Below are 22,500 nucleotides of genomic sequence, written 5' to 3'. Positions count from 1 at the left end.
TCACTATGGCTGATCTTTTTGAATCGCTACTTTTATTCTGGAGAATACCAGTAATGCTATTGTTGGTTCTCCGTGCTGTCTGCTAGGAAAGGTGAGGCGGACCAATGGATACAGGGCCCTAAATTCCTTTCAAATAGCCTCCAAAACCTCTTATGTAATTAGCATATCCAAGTGTTACAAACATCTATACTCTAAACCTTAAAAAGGGAAATTTAGAGGCTAACTGTAAGTCTTTAATTAAGATACTCCCAGAGTTGGAGTTAACATTTGTTTTTCAAATTGGTATTATCTTAATAAGAAAAGTCACCACTGCAAACAGAATAAGTTATTTTATTACAAGAACAAAACAGACTTGCTAATTTTATGTCTAGTTTCACCCATAATACAAATGCAAAGTATATATTATCATAGGCTGTAGGTAACCGAACCCCAAAATATTGTGCATAACTGAAATACACTCAACTTGCAGAATTAGAAAGAACATTAAAGTATCTACAATCATTATAAATAGTGCAAAGTATATACCGTATCTACAGTGCAGGGGGAGAGTATAAACATGTGAAAATGAGCTTCTTAAGGAACAGTTAGAACATTTGTTTGAACAATTTAAAATATTAACAAGGGTACTCAGATACAGAACTAAGTCATTTATTTTTTCTCTTTTTTTAAAAAAAACTGTCGAGCTTCTTCCCAGGTCTCCTGAGGAAATCTGTTAGCCAGCTCAAGATAGTCGTGGGTACCAAGAGATTTTTCTGAGAAGAAAAAAAGATAATAATTAAATTCTTTGAATTTTAAGAAATTAAAATTATTTTGATATCTGACTACAAAATGGAGACATGCACGTCAAATAAACCCTGATGCAAGTTTATATAAAGAAGATAACTGATCTCTATCTACCTACAGCATAAAATACACATATTTTAATCACAATTTATTTTGTGCTTCTAACATATTCAGACATTAACCCCTATATAAAACATTATTTAAAAAATCTGTTTTTTGGACTCTGGAGTAAGAAAATAGGGGGAAATAAGTATGGTGATCCAAATAAAGTGATGGTCATCCATTCCATCCTTAAGTTAGCCTGGAGATGATAAATCAGTATATAAACTTGTCATTTGTCATCTAAAATATTTTAATTTAAAATATGACTTTAAAAATGCTCATATCTGGCATTCAGTCATCTGACAGAGCAGAGGGAGTAAGTGAGAACTTCACCGCAGCGCAGAGCCCAGGCTCCTGGCTGGCCGGTGGTCACGCAGCCAGCGCTTGAAAACCAGAATTCTCCTTCACCAGTAAGAATGTGGTGCTCCCAGGAGCTGCTTTACACTTAGACTGCAGAGGTTCACCTGGGCGATGAACTCAAGATGTTTTGCGACATTTTATGCGGACTTACACTAAGCAAAGGGAAACAGACGTCCAAAGTGCAAACTGGCAATTTAGTATGGAATCATTTTTAAAAAATGTTTTATTTTTTAAAGAAAATTTCTGTAAAAAATGTTTATTTTTTAGAGAGAGGAAGAATGTGAGCAGGGAAAGGGCAGAGAGGGGGAGACAGAGGATCCAAAGCAGGCTCCATGCTGAAAGCAGCAAGCCCTATGTGGGGCTCCAACTCACAGTGAGATTATGACCTGAGCTGAAGCTTAACCAACTGAGCTGCCCAGGCGTTCCCCGCCCCCCTTTTTAAAAAACCAAGTAGGGGGCGCAGTCGGTTAAGCCTCCGACTTCAGCTCAGGTCAGATCTCCCGTTCGTGGGTTCGAGCCCCGCGTCAGGCTCTGTGCTGACAGCTAGCTCAGAGCCTGGAGCCTGCTTCCGGTTCTGTGTCTCCTTCTCTCTCTGCCCCTCCCCCCTCATGCTCTGTCTCTCTCTGTATCAAAAATAATTAAAACATTAAAAAATTAAAAAAACAAGCATATGAGGAGCTGTCATCAAAATAATGACTGAGAAATGCAGAGAACAGTTCTGCATTTGCTGTTCTGTGGATCAAGCGTACTATAATTCGGTAAAGTGTGGAAGTCAATATGGGTCCTTGGAAAAGAAAGAAGGTTGAAACTCCCACAGGCCTCAGCCCCACCAACTGAGGCAGCTCTTGGGACTCTGCCTGCCAGATATGTAGCAAATGGTGACTCAGCCTTACAGTCAGGAGAAAGAAGAAAGAATGTCTATACTTCTTACTGGCAAAAACTTTGCTGTACAATTAAAAATAAGTACATTAGAAGACTTTTCAAGGCATTTTCATATATGCAAAGTTTAAAATACTGATTGAAGGAATAGTAACAAATTATACTGATTTCTCTCACCATAGCCTCCAGTAACTTAAAAAAACAAAAACAAAAACATGGTGACTGAGGGCAGTCCTGAACTTGCACACTAATTCTCGCTTAAACAAATGGTACTGTGATGTTGACTTGAATTTCTGAAAACGAGCATAACTTTCTGTTTACTTCTCTGAGTGCCTGAGCCAATAAAACATGACATTTTTTCCATGATACTCGTACAGCCTTATATTCTTTTCTATGTACTTTTCAAGACCTCCCACTATAATTGGTGTACGTGTGTATATGTGTGTATATGTGTGTGGTTGCGTTTGTGTGGAGGGGGAAGAGGGAGAGAGACTATTCAAGGTGACAAGGTGACTCCCCACCTCTCCAAGTAGGGGCTACTTGGTAGGTGCCCTAGAGGGTCTGTTGGGAGTGGGCCTCTGGCCACCTTAAGAGCTATCAAATTAATGGACGAATTGGGGAAAATCTGTATTAGGATCTCATTAATCAAAGATGTGATCACAACAGCCAGACAAAGAGCCATTTGTACTTCTCAATTACAGTGTGTAGCAGAATATTTAAAACACGTAAAAATGTACTTTAAAATTCTACATTTCCAGCTCTGATCAGAGAAGACACCTCAGCAGGAACACTACAGGGAAAAAAAAATACTTGTAAATCTTTCAGCTTCTAAACTCTTACTAATCTGATGGCTTTTTCACCAAGTAAGACAATTTTACATGTTATTTTTAATAAAAAAAATTCAAGTACTTGAATTTAAGAGGGGAAATACAGGGTACTATCATTTATAATTTTATTCTGAACACAGGAAACCAAATCTATGTGATTTTAGCATTTAAGTGAGTAATGTGGGCCAATATTAATGATCTAATTGTCTCCTGTGTTACAAAATGGTTCTTAAGCAATTATTTGCTATTTATTATATCTTGCATGAGGTGAATATAAATTACATAAAGACATTTTGTGCTTTTATTTCCACAAATTTCCCTGTATATGCTGATGCATTCATGTTTGATGACAAAATCCATTTCTTTATTCATCAAATTATACTTGGTATCTGAATCTCAAATGTTTTAGGTGATGTAATAGATTGATTTCTGTCACAGTTCCGGAGGGTGGAGTAAGAACCATGTCCTTTCAGCTAACAAACATGGGACGTTTCATTTCAATAAAACGTACCTTTGGGCTGATAAGGCTGGTTGTCTGCCTGACCTGAAGTCTGTACAAAGTCCTGTGTGAGACAAGAAAAATACTTTTATACAAGTGCGATGAGCAGAGAATTTCTGGGAGGGCAGCTTTCAATGTGCTTCTGAAGTCCGAGACAATTATTTTTGTATGAATACTTTGGAGCCCAAATATAAAAGCTTAAGAAATTGATGTTTAGGTTCTCTTAATTTAAATGAAATAGTGATGACTCAAATCTTGGTACAGAGCACCAGGGGCCAGAAACTACAACTTTATTTCAGTGAACAAACTGGATGCTTTAGCCAAATTTGCTCTTAAAATATTGACAGATTTTTAACATTTTCAAAAAAGCATAACTCTAAAAGCCCTTACATATTCTGCAGCTAAAAAAGTCTAGTAATTTCATTTTTTATATAAATTTTCAGAGACCTATGACAAACTACCAGCTCCTATTTTTAGTATCATTTTCTAGTGACTGTTAATAATCTAACACATGCAGACCTCAATGAACCACTTTATATGCTAAAATCCAACAAATAAACTCCTTTGAGCATAATTATTTATAGAGAAGAAAATCTAATTTAATTTCACTAATCGAACATGCTATCCCAAATAAGAAATTTCTGTAACATTTACAAAATGTGTGTGTCCAAATGTATGTTAAATTTGTTACATTTACATTAAATTCCTTTTAAATGTGTGTTAAATAGCACAGAGAAGAGTTAGAAGGCTTTAAGAGCAATACCAGATGAAAACAAGTAATATATTTTTACTTTAGATTCTGATATCATTTGTATTTTTAGAAATTATTTTCCAAGCAGTTGAAAATGTGAGGGACTAAGTTCGTACAGACACAGAACTGTCTTTGCTCAACTGGCCCCGTCTTGGTTGTCGTAAAAAAATTGCACATCACCCCCATCCCCCGCAGCCCATCCCCCTTCCCAGCCTTATTTTTCTCCATAGTACTTAACACCCTGACATGCTATTTGTTTTACTTGTTTTTTGTTTGATTACCTGCACTTTAATGAAAGCTATATAAAGGCAGGAATTTTTATCTGTTTTATTCGTTGTTGTATTCCCAGTGCCGAGATCAGTGCCCAGAACACCACAGGCACTCAGAAATTACCTCCTGAATACAAGACTGAATTTTAAGAGCACAGTCTTAAAATACTCTATACTGTGCTTTATTATTATTATTATTATTTATATATTTTAAAAGAGAGAGTAGGGGAAGGGCAGAGAGAGAGGGAGACAGAGAACCCCAAGCAGGGGCTCGAACCTGACCCAGGGCTTGATCTCACAAACTGTGAGATCATGACCTAATACAAAACTAAGCGTAGGCTGCTTAACTGACTGAGCCACCCAGGTGCCCCAGTATTTTCTATTTAAATTTTAATCCCTAAGGCTTTAAGAATATATGCAAAGTCTTAGATGTTGCTATGATGGCTATGTAAGACATTATTAAAGTTTTAATTTAACTGTAAGACTTTTGTTTTGAAATCCATACCTACCTGTGGATCTGCAGATCTTTGAAAAAATTTTCAGAAAATAGAACCTAGACTCAAATGGAACAACTAAGCTGAAAGCAAACATTTCTAAACACAATTGATCTAGTTGTATTTATTAATTGATGGGTCTAATAGAGGATAGTTTAAAAAACGTACACCACTATCTGCTGTCTAAGGTGCAGAAAGCTGGACTTGCAGCCATCCCAACCAGCTGCGTACCACCACATCCTTTCAACAAAGATGCGTGTATATTTGCCAGAATAAGGAAGGACACTAATACACAGCTCTGCTTTCTGTTTCATTATTAGTAACAGAAAACATTGTCTTTTAATCACATGTACGTCGTGGAACAAAAACACATTGGTTTTATAGTAGAATATTTCAAGAAAAAATAGAAGATTTTCAGCAATGAATGATCTACAATGACAGAAAAAAAAGTTACAGGATTAGCTATTAGCAAATGTTAAAGAATAGCAAACTTGAGTTTCTATTGTCAGTTGATGGAGTTAATTTAGATGTGAAAATATTGCTTTATTTTGCTACAGCACTAATTCTGATTCTAGCCTTACAGAATTTTAACCGGATCAGAAAAATATAAGGCCATACTCATAAGAGTTAGATTAAAAAAACAGTATCACAGGTTTTTATTACACACACATGTGTGTGTGAGTCATACTTATTTTAAAACTTACAAATCAACTGAAGTTTTAATTGATCCTTCTTCAGCAATCCTTCTCTATTTCCTATAGCTGCACTAAAAGCAAGGTGAATGTAAATGTTAAAGCCTTAAAGAAGTCTGGCAACCTTTTAAAAATGTTTCGTTGGTGTGGGTTTACTATATCATTAACTGGAAAAATATCATTTTCTTGAAGTCTTCCAAGTCAAAGTTATATACCACTCAACCCTAGTTTTACTATCCTGATATTTAAGAAATTAATTTTCAAGCACAGAGAAATGTGAAAAAATTTCAAGATATGGCAGATGGCAAGAATAAACGGCTGGTTCACTTTTACTTTTCAATTGCATTAGCTTCCACTCAAAGCCAGAGAATCAGGCATAACACAGAAGGTACCTGAATGAACGTGGCCAGTAAGACACAGCTCATCTCCTGCTCCAGGATGATCTGGTTCTGACGGTTGTTGTAACAAGCGGCGATAAGTGAGGGGAAGAGCACTTTGATCAGCCGTGGGTCACTGAAGTACTGGAAGGGCAGCTGGCAGAGTTTCTGCAGCACCGTGGGGTGGCGGCCAGACTGTACGATGACCTGAAACGGAGGAGGAAACCAAGGTCAATGGCCAAACAATGTCTGTAAGAACCGTGGAGAACACGCTGAAGGAGTGTAAGGAGAAAAAAAAAAAGACTCCTAACTCCTAAGTGACAGAGATCTCATTTCCCAACCTAAGGAAAATATTCCAAAAGTTCTGCGGCCATTTCCAGTCCACGATGAAGGGTACGGCTACCAGGCAGGAGAGGATTCAGCACACAGACTCTACTTTAACAAAGTGCCTGCCCTCCACCCTCCCCTTAAAACAGAGAAATCCTATTCCTTGAAACCTGCAAAGAGCCCCCTCGGAAGAAAGAAGCCCTTTCCGCTGCTCTGCCTGCTGCAGTCTCCCCCTACCCAAGCTCTGGGCATATACTGACTGTTCTGTATATGCAGACGGGCCCTTGGGAAGAAAAGGGGGACTGTAAAGGGAGTAGGAGCAGTTTCAGAAGCACAGGCTCCAAAAGATCCTTCCTCTGATCCACACTCCTTATCTGTGTTTCCATCAGTGCCATTGAGTCTAAAAGGAGAACTGTTTAGATAAATGAGACTCTTGTCTTGAGGCAGTCTAGGTTTACAAGTGTATACGTTTTAAGGAACGGGGCAATGCAATTAATGGACTTGCAGGGAAGCCCTCCTAATTTACTCCCTGGGCCTACATGATAAACTAAGAAATGTCAAAATCAGATCTGTTTCAAGTAACCTTGATTAGACGGTTCTAATATGAAAGAGGCAAAGGACCGAAGCCCACTTCTTGGTATAAGAGGAAGCTCCGAGAAAGTCAGGGACACTGTAAAAATCTAAGGTCAGAATGTAAATTGTACTTGGAAAAACATAATTTTACAGGTACACACCCAGACTGGACTGCATTCAAATTAAAACCAGAAGGACAGAATGAAACAGCAGAGGCAGGAGAAACATAAATTAGAGGGATTTACAAGTTTTCAAAGTACTTTTAACAATACTTTAAGAACACACTCTCAGATGATAATGCAGTTTGGTTTAAGAACAAAATCAACAAAGTAATAGTTCACATATTTTACTTCAATAGCTAAAATGACATCAAAAACCCTTAGAGAATGTTGATAGGGACTTGTTAATACCTTCAAATCCAGCAGGAATTTTAAAGGCTCTGTGTGGCAATATAGCACATGGCTGTGTGCTGCCATTCCTGACACCGGCTGAGAAAAATATGTCCTATCATCTATTTTATTGATAAAGCATTTGCTTAAATCTTTATTTTAATTATTAGCTACAAATTTTGTAGCACAGCCAAATGATCACCATTTTAGAATTTATAATGATACCATTATTACACGTTTCTTTTCCCCCTTTGGACAAAAATGAAGAAGTTTTTTCTCTGGAACTTCATTGTTAAAATGCTATTATTGGAAGATTCACTAATTGAAAAGATATTAAACTGGCCAGTCTGGCTGGCACAGGCAGAACGCTAACTCAAAGATGACAGCTCCTGGTCCCTGGTAAATGAGCCCTGACCATGCAAACTTAACCAGAACTGACTCTGCCTGGACATCTACCCTCACTGGGGTGAAAGAGAGCCCCCTGGGGGGGCCTGTCGTTCCCCTCTGAGAACAGTGCTGGCTATCAGTTGCCTGCTGAAGAAGTGAGTTTACAGAGGTCACCAGCAGTGTAGTGAGATGACCTGCCCAAGGCCATGACTTTTGGGTTCCTGGATGGCAGATGACACAGATGGATGTAGGAGGTCTGTCACCTGAGGCAGGGTGTTCTACCCACAGGACCACCCATGCTAGAACCCAATCAGGTTAAAGGGAAGGGATCAACCCAGAGTGGTGAAAGCCATACCCCCTGCTTGGCTGTGTGCCAGAGCGGGCATCTCTTCGGCACTGGCCCTTGAACCACATTTCAGACATTGTCGGGAGAGGGGATTAGGAAGTCCAGGAGGGAGCCGACCTGTAGCACTGAGACGTGGTGGGTGAGACCACTTCTGGGTAATTCAGGTGGGCTTTTGGTACAGAGGGGTGGCGTTCCGATGTCAATGAGCATGGCTGAATGGTCAGCTGAATTAGGCTGAGCACTTCCCACAGGGGCAGGGAAGCAAGGCTGGGATGCATCATGACCTTGACGCTCAGGGCGTTGGGCACCAGGAGAGAGCTGACTACAAGACTTTCGATAGATTGAGGGATGAGGGCAGGGCTCAGTTTTATTTCATCCAGTCATTCACTCCCAGGCCTTAGGGGGGTCAAATGTGTCCATGAACTACTCAAGCTTTCTGAAGTTGATAGAGTCATCATGGAACATGAAAGTCTTGCTGAATGAATGAAATGGAAATAGCCAAAGAAAATCTCGGATTTATAACGATGTTTTCTCTCTCTCTGCCTTCCTGATGAAGCTGTAACCGAATCTGGTCTGCAACCTTTGTCCAAACAAAGGGCTGCTGATGAGGTCTAAGGTGAGTACGACCTGGAGCCTGGCCAGGCCACCTGCCTTTTCAGGGCACACAGGCCAACACAAATGTATAAGAGTCTTCCCACAGAGCCCCTTTCCAGACCCATCTACCAGGAGAAGGAGTGGCCTGGCTCTAGATTTCACTGGTGGCCAGAGCCACCAGTTAGACAGCATGCAGGGAGCTGGTGTGGCTCCATAAGAAGGAGAAAACCTCTTTCAAATATGTCAACTTAAAAAACTTTTTTAAACATTTATTTTTGAGAGAGAGAAAGAGACAGAGTGTTAGTGGGGGAGGAGCAGAGAGAGGGAGACACAGAATCCAAAGCAGACTCCAGCCTCTGAGCTGTCAGCACAGAGCCCAACATGGGGCTTGAACCCACGAACTGTGAGACCATCACCTGAGCTGAAGTCAGAAGCCCAACCACCCAAGCTACCCAGGTGCCCCTCAAATATGTCAACTTTGAGATGCAGAGCAGGGCTCTAAGAAAAACAAGGGAATTTCTGGCAACATTCAGACCAAAAGAAACTGAAATTGAACTTTCCACTTGCTCTTAGGTGCGATTTTAAAATAGGTACTAACTAAAGTGCTAGGAGATCTGGGTTCTTGCCTTGACTCCAGGCAGTAACTAGTTGTGTGACCCTGGGAAAATTGTTCAGTTTCCCTAGTTTTCAAGGTGGAAAATTTTTTTAAAAAGTGAACTTTTCATTGGAGTATCTCTCTCTCTCTCTCTCTCTCTCTCTCTCTCTCTCTCTCACACACACACACACACACACACACACACACACACCTCTAAAGTGAATAGCTCAGTTTTTATAAAGTGAATATACCTGTGTTGCCAGTACCCAAATAAAGAAGGAGAACATGACCAATGTGTTGAATCTTTAAATATATTCCTTCTCATTCAAAATTAGATTCCTATGTTTGGATGTTTTTTAAATTATTTATTTTGAGCGAGGGTGTGAGTGGGGGAGGGACAGAGAGAGGGAGAGAGGGAGGAGGCCAAGCAGTCTCTGTACTGTCAGCATAGAGCCTGACATGGGGCTTGAACCCATGAACCTAGGAGATTATGATCTGAGCCAAAATCAAGAGCTGGGTTCTTAACCGACTAAGATACCCAGGTGCCCCCCGCAACCAAAAATTGTTTTTTACAAAGGAATCTGAAGCAGACAAGTGGATTGATTCTTTCATCTGCTGACTCTGGCCCCCTTGTGCTTTCTACAAAGTAGAAAATATAGGTGAAGTATAACTTGGTGCACTGAGAGCCAGCGAGCCAGGAAAAGCTCTAAATCAGTGGACACTTGCTGAGCGCCTCCCATGCCAAGTGCTGCAGGAGTACACAGAGCTTTAGCTCTCAGGGATGACGTGCATACACCAATGACAATTTATACAGAGGAGACCGGGTCATCAGATAGAAAAGGCTAAAGTATTAAGGGGACCCCATGGGAGGAGAGATTACTTCTTAGGTAAATGTGGAGGGCTGCCCTGAGAAGGTGGGTTGGACCTTCGGGGCTAGATTGGTGGAGGAATTTTTGGTGGGGAGAAGCTCCCAGATTCGATACCAGCCTGTTTTACTCTGTTCAAGCTGTCATAACTGGGTGGTAGGAACAAGAGAAATTTATTTTCTCACAGTTCTAGAGCCTGAAAGCCTGCTAAGACCAGGGTACAGCATGGTTAGGAAAGCTCTCTTCCTGGTTTGCAGACCTCCATCAGTCCTTTCTTTGGTGAGTACACATGGAAGGAGGCCACCACTCTTATCTCATCCCCACCTTTAGAGCTCATTTAACTATAAGTAGTTTCTAATAGCCCAATCTCCAAGTACAGTCACACTGAGGGTTAGGGTATAAAATATGAATTTAGGGGGTATATGACTCAATCTATAGCACAGCTCTGATTTCTCATTGCCCCCGGTCAGAATACTGTTTCACTAGAAAGACTACCCTCTTTAACCTCATATATTTCACACTTGACTGGGTCACTTATCTCTCAGTGGCCAAAAGCCACGAATCTACAGGCTCAAGGATAGCCCTGGGCTCTAAGCCTGGCTCTGGTTAGCTAACTAATTTGAGCCTCAGAATCCTTTCTAAAAAATAGGGATAGATAATTCTGCACATCGAAGGAAACAATAAACAAAACAATAAGACATCCAATCAAGTGGGAGAAGATATTTGTAAATGACATAAGGGTTTAGTATCCAAAATATGACTAGTGAGTCAAATAGTGAGTCCAATATATACAACTCACCCAATACTGAAAAAACAAATAATCAGATTAAAAAATGCACAGAAGACATGAACAGATAGATACATCCTCAAAGAAGGCATCCAGATGGCCAACAGACAATGAAAAGATGCTCATCATCACTCAACATCGGGGAATGGCAAATCAAAACCACAGTGAGATAGCACCTCACACCTGTCAGAATGGCTGAAATCAAAAACACAAGAGGGGATCCTGGGTGGCTCAGTTGGTTGAGCTTTGACTCTTGGTTTCAGCTCACATCATGAATCTAGGGTTGTGGGATCGGGCCCTGTATTGGGTTCTGTGCTGAGTGTGGAGCCTGCTTAAGATTTTCTATCTCCTTCTACCCCATCTCCCCTCCTCACACGTGCTCTCTCTATAAAAACAACACACACACACACACACACACACACACACACACACACACACACAAAACCAAAACACAAGAAACAACAAGTGTTGGAGAGGATGTGGAGAAAGGGGAGCCCTCTTGCACTGCTGGTGGGAATGCGGATTGGTGAGGCCACTCTGGCAAACAGTATGGAGGTTCCTCAAAAAATTAAAAACAGAATTACCATATGATCCAGTAATTCCATGAGTGGGTATTTACCCGAAGAATGCAAAAGGACTAATTCGAAAAGATGCATGCACCCCTATGTTTACTGCATTATTATTTACAATAGTCAAATTATGGAGGCAACCCAAGTGTCCTTCAGTAGATGAATGGGATAAAGAAGATGCCTACATATACAATGGAATATCACTCAGCCATCCTGCCATTTGCAACAATGTGGATGGAGCTAGAGTGTATTATGCTAAGTGAAAGAAGTCAGAGAAAGACAAATATCATATGATTTTACTCATTCAAGGAATTTAAGAAAGAAAACAAATGAACAAAGAAAAAAAGACAAACCAAAAACATATTCTTAACTATACAGAACAGAGTGATGGTTATCAGCAGGGAGGTGGGTGGGGCAATGGGTGAAACAGGTGATGGGGATTAAGAGTACACTTACCATGATGAGCACAGAGTCCTGTATAGAATTGTTGAATTGCTATATTGTACACCTGAAACTAATATAACACTCTGTTAACTACACTGGAATTAAAAGAAAAAAAAAGAGATAGATGGCAGCCTTCAGGGTTTAGGTGAGGAGCAAATGAGGCAGAGTTTGTGACCACAACGTGAAAAACATTATTAGTTATGAGTGTTTGGTTAGCTCACCAGTTCTGCTGCTCCAAGTCTGCTCCTGTCAAATCTGCCTTCCATATACTTGTAGGACCACAAATCCCCTCCCAGGATGAGGCCTACTGAATACTTTCCATCATCCCACCCTCATCGGAATGGGGGTCGGGCAGCAGCAGGCCCTGCATTCTGTCTGGGACTCACCAGTAAGCTTCACGCTACCCGGGAAGCCATTCCTGTGGCCACTCCCTGGCCCTGCTTGCATAGGAGAGAGCTATGCAAACAGAGTTGGGGATGCCAGCCAGGATCTTGCGGTAGTGGGGTAGGAAGTGCATTCTGACAGCTCTGAAAAGAAAATCCCAGCATAAGCACGGTCCAAGAAACACCGGTAAGTGGTACAGAGAAAGAGAGGCTTAGCTTACTGTGTGTGTGTGTGTGTGTGTGTGTGTGTGTGTGTGTGTGTGTGTGTGTGTGTCTTAAGGCTGTACTAGACTTGTCAATCTAAAAGCAGAGCAGGAAGAGCTAAAGCTAATAGGCTTGTGTTGTGGGCTCCTGATTCAGACCCAGGATGAGCTTCCCTCGAAGCACTTAAGGAAATCCTTAAGCCCAGGAAGTCTACCCAGGCGGCATTGCCAGAGACAGCCTTTCCTTTTCACCCCCAAAGACATGGCAGCAGCTATTACAATCTAAGTTGTGTAGCTTAATTCCTGGTTCAAAAAGGGCAGGAACTGTGTCTTTAACTGTTGTGTGCTCTACTGCGCTCCTAGAGAGCCGGGCACGTGAGATTTATGAAATGAGTGAATCAAAGTGTCAGAGGCTTCCTGGTTCACAAATTCATCTGTGACTTGCTTTGGGGAAGAATCATACCACATCTCTTATTAGATATAGATGCCATTATCCAACTTGGTGGGTTTTTAAATATTTTATTTATTTTTATTAAGATTTATTACCAAGTTGGTTTCCATGTAACCCCCAGTGCTCGTCCCCACAAGTGCCCCTCTCCATGACCATCACCCCCCCTTCCCCTTGCCCCCTCCCTTTTCAGCCCTCAGCATTCAAAAGTCTCTCCTGATTTGCCTCACTCTCTCTCCCCAACTCTTTCCCCCCCTTTCCCTTCCCATGGTCTCCTATTAGGTTTCTCCTGTTAGACCTATGAGTGACAACATGTGGTATCTGTCCTCTGTAACTTGGCAGTTTCAATGACCTTCACACCACGTTGCCTTAGGTCCACATACCTAGTCCCTTCTTATAGAAGGAAGGTTTGTGTCCCTCTCCCATTCATATGTTGAAACCCTAACCCCGAGTGTCACAGCATCAGGAGGTGGGGCCTCTGGGAGGTGATTCGGATGAGGAGGGAACTCAGGAATGGGACAGGGCCTTGTAAGTGAGACCCCAGGGAGCCTCAGGGCTCTTTCTGCCATGTGAGAATACAGAAGCTGGTAGTCTGCAACCTGGGAGGGTGACCTCCTCAGAACCCAGGCAGGCTGGCCCCCTGATTTCACACTTGCAGCCTGCAGAACTCTAAGAAACAAACTTGTCTTGTTTAGAAGCCACTCAGTCTGTGGTACTTGTTATTGTAGCCCAAACTGACTACTAAGACATCCCTAAGTAATAAACTTTGCGGTAGGCTGTCTTCTACCCTAGAAGGAAGTTAGACTTGGGGACTTCAGGGTCCTGAGCACAAATTCAAGGCTCCTTAGCATGGATATAAGGACGGGTCAGGAGACGATCCTCCCTTTGTGGGTACTGAGTGGTGAAGAAATCCAAAGTCATCTAGGACACTGCATTGCTAGAACCTCAGCAACACCCACCACAACATAAAGCCTGTTACTGGCAGAGACAGTGCTCAATAGTTTATAAAGTCCCTCTACCTACATTATCTGAGTTTCTCAATACTCTCTGAAAGTGGGCAGACTTCTTCTTTTATAAGAAGAAATCTAACATTCAGAAAGTTCAAGAGACTTGCCCCAAGTCCCCCAGCCAGTCACTAGTGGTGCTGGGCTTGGAAAACTAAGACTGAGTCCTGGCTTCTCACCTCCCAGACCCATCCAGGGCTATCAGGCTCATGAGTCCGCCCCTTCCTGGGCACAGGGGCTCTCTGTCGCCAGGCCTGAGCTCATTCCCATGACTGGCTGCCAGCCAGCTTCTTGCACGCCTCTGCCAGCCCACATGAAGATGAGGATGACACACCGCCAGTCTGCACAGACTACACCAACTGACGAACACAGATTAAACCAACACAAAAGGCCTTTCTTCAAAAATCTATATTCTGCTTGGCGAGGTATCAAATAACCAGTTCTTGGCCCTGCTGGGTGGTGCCAGGGGTTTGCTTCAAATCATCAGACATAAAAATCTGAAAGAGAAGAGGGTCGGCAAGAGAGCCAGACTCTCGGGAGCGGGCCTTTGGGACCCGTGGCCATACAGTGAGCACTGGCTTGTGACGGCCTTGCAGCTGGCTATCTTCTGCGTTTTGAGTGCCTGCAAAGCTGGTCTTATACTTTTGAAACAAACGCTTTCATGTATAATATAATGTTAATCCTTGGTTTAACCTGATAGTTTTTCCCAACACTTAAATTGAAAACAGAAAAAAAGCAAAGTGGAGGTGGGGTGCTGAGCAGTCATAAGTCGGGTCTAGAAATGCAGTGGGCCTGGGGAGAGTGCGTACATTTCATATCTGTAAAAGGACAACCGCTGTGCACATTTTATGGGATCCAAGGAGAATGGCTGGGAAGGCATGTGGAGAGTCCATCCTTTGCACAGATGGAAAATAGGCAGCCTTGCCTCACCCAGAGGGCCCCTTTCCTCCAACTGTGACTACCTGGAATTCAGCCCAGAACCAGGAAGTGAGCAAGCAGGCCTCCGAGCAGACAAATTAGTCTATTCATCAAATGTTTACTGAGCATCTACTCTGGCCAAGTGCAGTACGAGGCACCTGGAGTGGGGTAGTGATGAGTCAGAGACATCCCTGCCTTCAAGAGTGCCTGGTCTTTCCATGAAATCCATGTCAGGTACTCACAGGAAAATTCCAATTCAGTCTACCAATTCATGTTTTAGAAGCAAGTCTAATAAACGTGGTTTTCTGGCCTATAATAGATTGGAGTCAGCAAATCAGGAGACTGCTGCAATTAGGTATGCTGACAACAGGAAGAAGCATCAGCTGACACTAATAAGTGAAGAGATGGGAATTAAAATTATTTTGAGCAGAAATGAAATTTCAAAAAGTTGTCTGGAACTACTTGGTAAAAGACTAAATCTCCCTACCCTTTTCAGTTGGTTTTGAGAAATTACCATATTGTAGTAAAGTATCATATTAATTATAACCCATTACCATTACTTTACTTACTCTACAGTTCGTGTTATTTTTATTTTTATTTAAAAAAACTTTTTAACTGTTTTATTTTATTTTTGAGAGAGAGACAGTGTGAGCCGGGGAGGGTCAGAGAGAGAGGGAGACACAGAATCTGAAGACAGGCTCCAGGGTCTGAGCTGGCAGCATAGAGCCTGACGCGGGGCTCAAACCCATGAACCGTGAGATCATGACCTGAGCTGAAGTCGGATGCTCAACCAACTGTGCCACCCAGGCGTCCCTATTTTTATTTTTATTTTAATGTTTATTTATTTTTGAGAGAGAAAGAGCATGAGTGCGGGAGGGTCAGACAGAGAGGGAGACACAGAATCCGAAGCAGTCTCCAGGCTCTAAGCTGTAAGCACAGAGCCTGATGCAGGGCTCGAATTCATGAGCTGTGAGATCATGACCTGAGCTGAAGTCGGACGCTCAACCAACTGAGACACCCAGGCATCCCAGTACTCTACACTTTAAATAATGTATTAAAATACTAAAAACTAATATTGTTAAATTTTTTTTTAATGTTTTTTATTTTTGAGAGAGAGAGAGAGAGAGAGACAGAATGCAAGCTGGGAAGGGGCAAAGAGAGAATGAGATACAGAATCCAAAGCAGGCTCCAGGCTCTCAGCTATCAGTGCAGAGCTGGACGCGAGGCTCGAACTCATGAACCGTAAGATCATGACCTGAGCCGAAGTTGGATGCTTCACCGACTGAGCTGCCCAGGTGCCCCAGGAAATTATAATACTTAAAAAATGATCACAGGGGCACCTGGGTGGCTCAGTCGGTGAAGTGTCCGACTTCGGCTCAGGTCATGATCTCACAGTTTGTAAGTTCAAGCCCCGTGTTGGGCTCTGTGCTGACAGCTCGGAGCCTGGAGCCTAATTTGGATTTTGTATCTCCCTCTCTCTGCCCCTCTCCTACCTCTCTCTCTCTCAAAAATAAATACACATTAAAAGAATTTAAACAATGATCACAAATAGTTAATGTTAAATAAACATCATGTTTTAAAGGTAATTTTGGTCATCTGCAAAGTTCACTTATATGAACTCATTCCCTGACAATACCAAAACCATGACATTAAATAATAGCAATAAGCTAGAAAAAGTTCGGTAGCAGTTTCTTGCCCATGTAGGCAAATATGTACATATGTGTCTACCTGTCGATCATAGATACAACCATGGTGTATTATCGTAAAATCTTCCGCTCTCTAGAAATCAGATACATTCAAGGAAACAAAACAGAAAATGGTTAAGTTCAGCTTTACCTACTTATACTCTATGAATCTTGCTGATTTTGCTAAGATCTAAGAGTGATCCTGAATTTCCCTCTTATTCAGGAGGAATTCCAAGAGCGGTTTTAGAAAGCTCTGCATTTTTTCCCCTTCAGAATGCCCACTGGCAAGTTTCTAAATACCTTTGTCTTCAGGACCCCAGCCCTATGTCTGCCATGGACCAAAAGACAGAACCACACACATAGCCCTGCCTGGCTCCACACCTATGAACACTTGTGTAGGCAAAGACAGAACAGATGTAAATCCTCAGTTTTCAACAGTCTTTAGGCTGTAAGCTCTGTAGGGACAGGGGCTATGCCCCTTTTATCACTGCCATATCCCTAATATCTGGCATGGTGCCTAGCCCAGTGGCTGATGAAACAGGTGCTTAATAAGTATTAGGGGACTGAATGAATGAAGACTGAGCTCTGGTTCCTAAATCCAGCTCCAGGCGGCCTATAGCCACCCCATCAGGGCCTTGGGCCTACTCAGGCCAGGGCCTTCAAGGGCCTTGGGGGCCACCACCTTTGGATATGCAAGAATATCCAAATACCAACTGGGTATTTTGGCCAGCACCCTATGGAATTTGACAGTTTCTTGGCACAACAGTACAGACAGCAGGGGAGGGTGGGTCAGGGGCAGCCTCTTTCAGCAAGCCTTGTGCGCCGGTCTGTCAAACTAAAGTCCAACCAGTGGTGTCGGTCAGTGCGGTGGAGGGAGTGGAGTACACAGTCGCACAGATGTGTGTACACATAGTTAAATCTCACCAAGGTGAATTCTTAATGCTGAAGAAGTCTTGTTTTGCTTTTCTCATTTTCTTGTCAGAGACAAGATGTACTCAACAGAGGGGCAAAAATAGGTGTCTAGACATCTAAATTCATTAAAAGAGACAGCAGAGAGAGTCTGTAAATCATTGGAACAAAGACTATTTTTTTTAGCAGGACAGAAACAAAGGGCTCGTTACATTCCTCTCCACAAAACTGGTCTTGCTACAGTGCTGGGGTGAAGAGGCAGCAGCCACGGTGGCCAGGCCGAGCCTCTCTGTCCCCATCACTCTTGACCAATCTTATCAGACCCAAAGCCCAGGCCCAGGACAGAAACCTGACAGGAGGGGCCTGGAAGCCAGTGACCTCTACAAATCATATAAAGAAAATGGCATGCGCCCAACACACACACCTTGTTTCTCTCATCTGATGCCTTGCGGGTACAGCAGGGAGGGGTGTAGAAGTGGCTTTATTTAAATATCACAGGAGAAAAATTTGGAGAGTCTGTCCACATACATAAGCAAATCAGATTCCGAGCGGAGAAAACATACAGTTCTTTGGTTAGCGTTGCACATAAGTTTCTCTCCTCCCAAACTTGCTTCTGCCATAAAATAGATTTCTAGGCTAAGATTAAATGCGGAGATCTTGGCAGACTGTGTGGGTGAGAGGCCCTTTAAGCTCTAGCCTTCTTTCCTAGTGGTCCCAGGGATTCACTGCTGTCAAGCAACAGCCCAGTGTCAAGGAGGAAGGGAAGGAGGGAAAAAGGGAGGAGAGCAGCCAGGGTCAGGAGGAGAGGCTGAAGTCAGCAGTCGGGGGTGTGGCCTCTCACAAGCTTTGGAGAGCAGGTGATCCTCCAGAAACAAGGGTCTCCTCATGTAGTAAGGGGTGAGTGGCTGTCCTGCTGTGTCCCTCCAGGGAAACTCAGTGAGAAGCAAGTGAGTGACTGGTCTGTTCCCTGCTTCCTCAGGAAGTCGGTTACCAGCAGGAGGATGCAAAAGAGGCATCTGGGCAGGCTGCTTCCTCAAATGTCCTTGTGCAGGTTAGAATGACGCTTCAGAACCAGGGGCCCCTGCTCAATCCTCGGGCTCCGGCAGAAAAGTCCTAATGCCTACCTTCCTATTCTCCACCTTCTGGAGTGACTTTGAGACATACTTTGAACGTATCATCTCCTGCTAGTAATATTTAGGGGCTTCTCATCATCTCCCAGAGATGAAATTCCCAAGTTCCTGATCTAGCACATAGGTCCCTTCAAGACCTGGGCCTGGCCTGCTTCTTCACTCTTAGCTCTTATTCTTTCCCCTGCCTCCAAAGCTCCGGTCAGAATGTACAGAAGAATGTCAGCGACTTGAGGGTTGGGGCTTTGTCTATGTCGTTTCCCACTGGATCCTGCGTGTCCGGAACAGTGCCTGGACCGCTGCAGTCACTAACTGGGTGCTTGATGAAGGAAGGACTGAGTCTCTGCACTGACAGCACTGCTCCAGGGCTGTGGGTTCACAGGACAGGATCTAGGTTGTATTCATTTCTGCATCTCCCAGCACATGGTTTGATAGAGGCTGGGCATTTAGCAAAAGTGGAGATATGAAGAAGGAGTGAGTGATGAATGCTCATATGGACACAGCGCTCACAGTACTGGCATTTCCCCAAGTCATCTCCAGCATTCTGTTCTGTGTTAAGAGTTTCTTTTTCCTTCTTTCATGCTGTCTCTTCTGTGAGAAGAGCTACCTTTCAAATGAGGCATGTTCTAGATTCCCTTCAAACACATTCTGCAGCACAAGAAGATTGGGCTAGATGATCTCAAACACTTGGTTCACCTTAAAGTCATGGACTGTATAATCTGTCAGGGACTATACTCAAAAGTGCTGCTCCATTTTAATTTATGTTTGAGAATGAAACTTGTCTAAAGAGCACAGACCTTATAAATGACACAGCCTCATCATCATACTTTGAGGGACTATTTTATTTTGGGTTTTCTGTTTACTTGCATTATCTGTGTCCCATCTACCATAGAGTGGGGGAAGGGAGAGTGGGAAGGCTAATCACAGAAAGCCTTAGATAATATTCAGGAGGCTTTATTCCAGTGACTTTGAGCTCAAGTCCTACTCCTCTTTGGCAATGAGGGGGGTTGGACTAAATGGTCTCCAAAGGCCCATGAACTTGCAGAAATAATATAATCCTGTGCTACAAGCATTCACACACCTAAGCACCTTATGTTGCCTATACCCACACAGATATTATATTTAAATGTGGGGAAAAAAGCTTATTCTTAAGAATAAATAAAAAGTCATTATACAAAACAAGTTTCCCAAAAATTCTCAATTAGTAGCTATTCTGATTTCCTAAAGTCGCTTCTTTGAGAAAAGAGAACTTATGATTACACACACACCTACCCACAGACGCACATAATACTGGAAAGATTATGTCCATCACAGAATCACAGACCAAAAGGTTGTGTGTGTGTGTGTGTGTGTGTGTGTGTGTGTGTGTGTGTGTGTGAGGGGGTAGGGAGGTGAGTGGGTGATGCATTTAATGATGCCTTAAAACACAAATATTCCAAGTGGGCTTTGGACTGTTCCTGTGAGGAGAGCTTGGGTCAAACCTTGGGTGGTGTAAGAACAGCAGGGTTAATAAATGCAGAGCACAGGCTGATAGATTTTCTGGTCACATCCTATCAGCAGTCAGAGAGCATGGATGCATTCCATGGAGCATTTATGGGCTCCCCAGCACCAGTCTATGACAATTTTATTTAATCATAAAAATATAATAGTAGTCAAATCTTTTTGTAGTTTCAGTTTACTGCTTTCTCGAGTGAAATAAATGGTCTCTCAGATTTCTCTTGCTTTCATCTCTCTGCTCTAAGTACAGTAGGATAAGGTTCCAATTAAGACCCATTAAATGTTCACAGTGATTCATGGGAGCCATTTTCCAGTTTCTTTTCCTAACACAATCTCAGTGCACCTCTGATTGATCTCTGTGGTGTGTTTTCAGTTTAGCAATTATCTGTACCAAAAAGACTGATCTGGGTGTGAGGTCTCCCTTCCTTCTACTTCTCCAATCCAAAGTGGTAAGTGGAGATTCTCCTTCACGGCCATCCAGACAAGCATATGTTTGTCACCTGTCAGGTATGTCCAGCTGCATGAGGCATGCACCTTAGGAAGGGGAGCTGGCAGCTGGCCAGAACCGGACTGACCCTCCCAGCACCCCCCCCACTCCGGCCCCCCGCAGCTACACCAGAGCAGTGCACTGAGCAGCAGCCCAGAGGCATCTGGAAGCAGACTCCCTGGTGCATCTACATCTTTTGGATCCACAGAGAAATCCCGTAGGCAGGGGACGCACAGAGCTTTCTGCAGCTTCTCCATGGGTGGGGAAACACTCTGACAGCAGAGATGGCCTATCCAAGCTGGTATCATGTGTCAGGGCTTACTGAGGGCACACTCCAGGGCTTCTCCCACTAAGAGCAGGGAATCCGGAGGGAGACAATGATCACTTCAATAACATCACAGTCAACATCTGTTCCGGCCCAGGGAATGTGCTAATCACCAAGTGCTTGGTCGTTATTATTTATACAACGCCGTGATGTTTTCCTAGTTTACAGATGAGGAAACTGGCCCCAGGAAGGTAAGTGGTTTGTCCAGGATCACAGAGCTGACACCAGAACTTAGGTTGCCCATGTGCCTCTCAAAGAGCTGTAAAGACATACTAGTGAGGCCTGGAAGCAGAGGCTTGCCTGTGGGCTGCTGCCCTGAAAGGGGTCTCCCCCGCGGGGTTCTCCGACGGGGTGTGCAGCATCTGACGGCTCGCTAGAGCTGCATATTCCCAAAGGAACTACATGTGAAGAGATTTAAGATAAACATTTAAAGAGGCCCTTAGGAAATGTTATTAAAATGAATGATATGGTGGTTTGGGGGTCTTTAAGTATAGGTTTCCCTGCAGTGTGCTTTCTTAGAGTGGGTCACACCTGTCAAAAACCTTTCTTTTAAAGAAGAAATTTATTTTTTTAAGTTTATTTTGATTTATTTTGAGAGAGAGATAGAGAGAAAGTGGGAGAGGGGTAGAGAGCAAGTGGGAGAGGGGCAGAGAGAGGGAGGGGGGAGAGAGAGGGAAGGAGAGAGAGAGAGAGAGAGAGAGAGAGAGAGAGAGAGAGAGAGAGAGAGAGAGAGAGAGAATCTCAAGAAGGCTCCATGCTGTCAGCACAGAGCCAAACTCGGGGGCTTGAACTCACAAACAGTGAGATCATGACCTGAACTGAAATCAAGAGTCAGATGCTTAACCAAAGGAGACACCCAGGTGCCCCCAAAACTTTTTTTTAAAAACCAAATCATAAGTCAGAGTAGATTTGCCATGAGAATGCCACCAACTTGGTGAGCAAAGACCCTGCAGGCATCCATTGTCATAGCTGAGAGTGACATCTGAGACCCAAGTGATAAGGATGACATTCACTCTTCAAAACAACCCTGTGAGCTAGAACTTGTAGTCTCTCAGCTATAGTCAGCAAAAGCAACCCTCAGGATAGCCCGGCCCTGTTTATCACCCTAGGATGTGACCCACCGCAAAGCTCTCTCTCACACACCACTCTGTTCTCAAGTACAATATGTGCCAAACCTTTAAACACGGTAGTTTCCTTTGGATGTCAAAACTACTGGCTCCAGCAAAAGCAAAATGAAGCATTTCTTTCAGAACAGATTCGAAGATAAGTAACCCATAGTGCCAAAGAAATGGCTCTTAGATTTCTGGCTAGAAGTCAGTTCAGGAGGTTTGGTCAGTAAAATAGAAGTGCTCTTTCAAAATCGGAGACCTTTTTTTTTTTTTTTTACCTTTTGTGCAGTATTATGTTTAAGGAGAAATGTATCATCTCAACACCCATTCATTCAACGGATGTTTATTAGGTAACTGCTATGTGCCAGGCACCGCTGCAGGTACGGGACACAAGACTCTGCTCTCAAGGGGCTTACGTTCTAGTGGGATTGGACGTGGCGGGGGGAGGGGTCAGACGAAAGAAAGACATGGTGGGAGGCAGTAAGTGTGTGAAGA

General features: G+C 43.0%; 1 protein-coding gene across 3 annotated transcripts in view; it reads right to left on the bottom strand.

Moving 5' to 3' along the window:
- Window positions 1-310: 310 nt before the first annotated feature.
- Window positions 311-22,500, bottom strand: part of SCAPER (S-phase cyclin A associated protein in the ER) — a 515,685-nt gene continuing 493,495 nt past the window's right edge. For all 3 annotated transcript variants that reach the window (XM_029951067.1, XM_029951068.1, XM_029951069.1), the window contains 3 exons: window positions 6,049-6,240; window positions 3,463-3,514; window positions 311-752 (listed from right to left, as the gene is read on the bottom strand). In XM_029951067.1, coding sequence (XP_029806927.1) covers window positions 649-752; window positions 3,463-3,514; window positions 6,049-6,240 — 348 coding nt within the window. In that variant the 3' untranslated portion in view covers window positions 311-648. The remainder of the gene's footprint in view (window positions 753-3,462; window positions 3,515-6,048; window positions 6,241-22,500) is intronic.

Source organism: Suricata suricatta, chromosome 9, assembly GCF_006229205.1.
Source record: "Suricata suricatta isolate VVHF042 chromosome 9, meerkat_22Aug2017_6uvM2_HiC, whole genome shotgun sequence".
Taxonomy (NCBI): domain Eukaryota; kingdom Metazoa; phylum Chordata; class Mammalia; order Carnivora; family Herpestidae; genus Suricata; species Suricata suricatta.
This window is presented reverse-complemented; position numbering and strand designations above follow the sequence as displayed.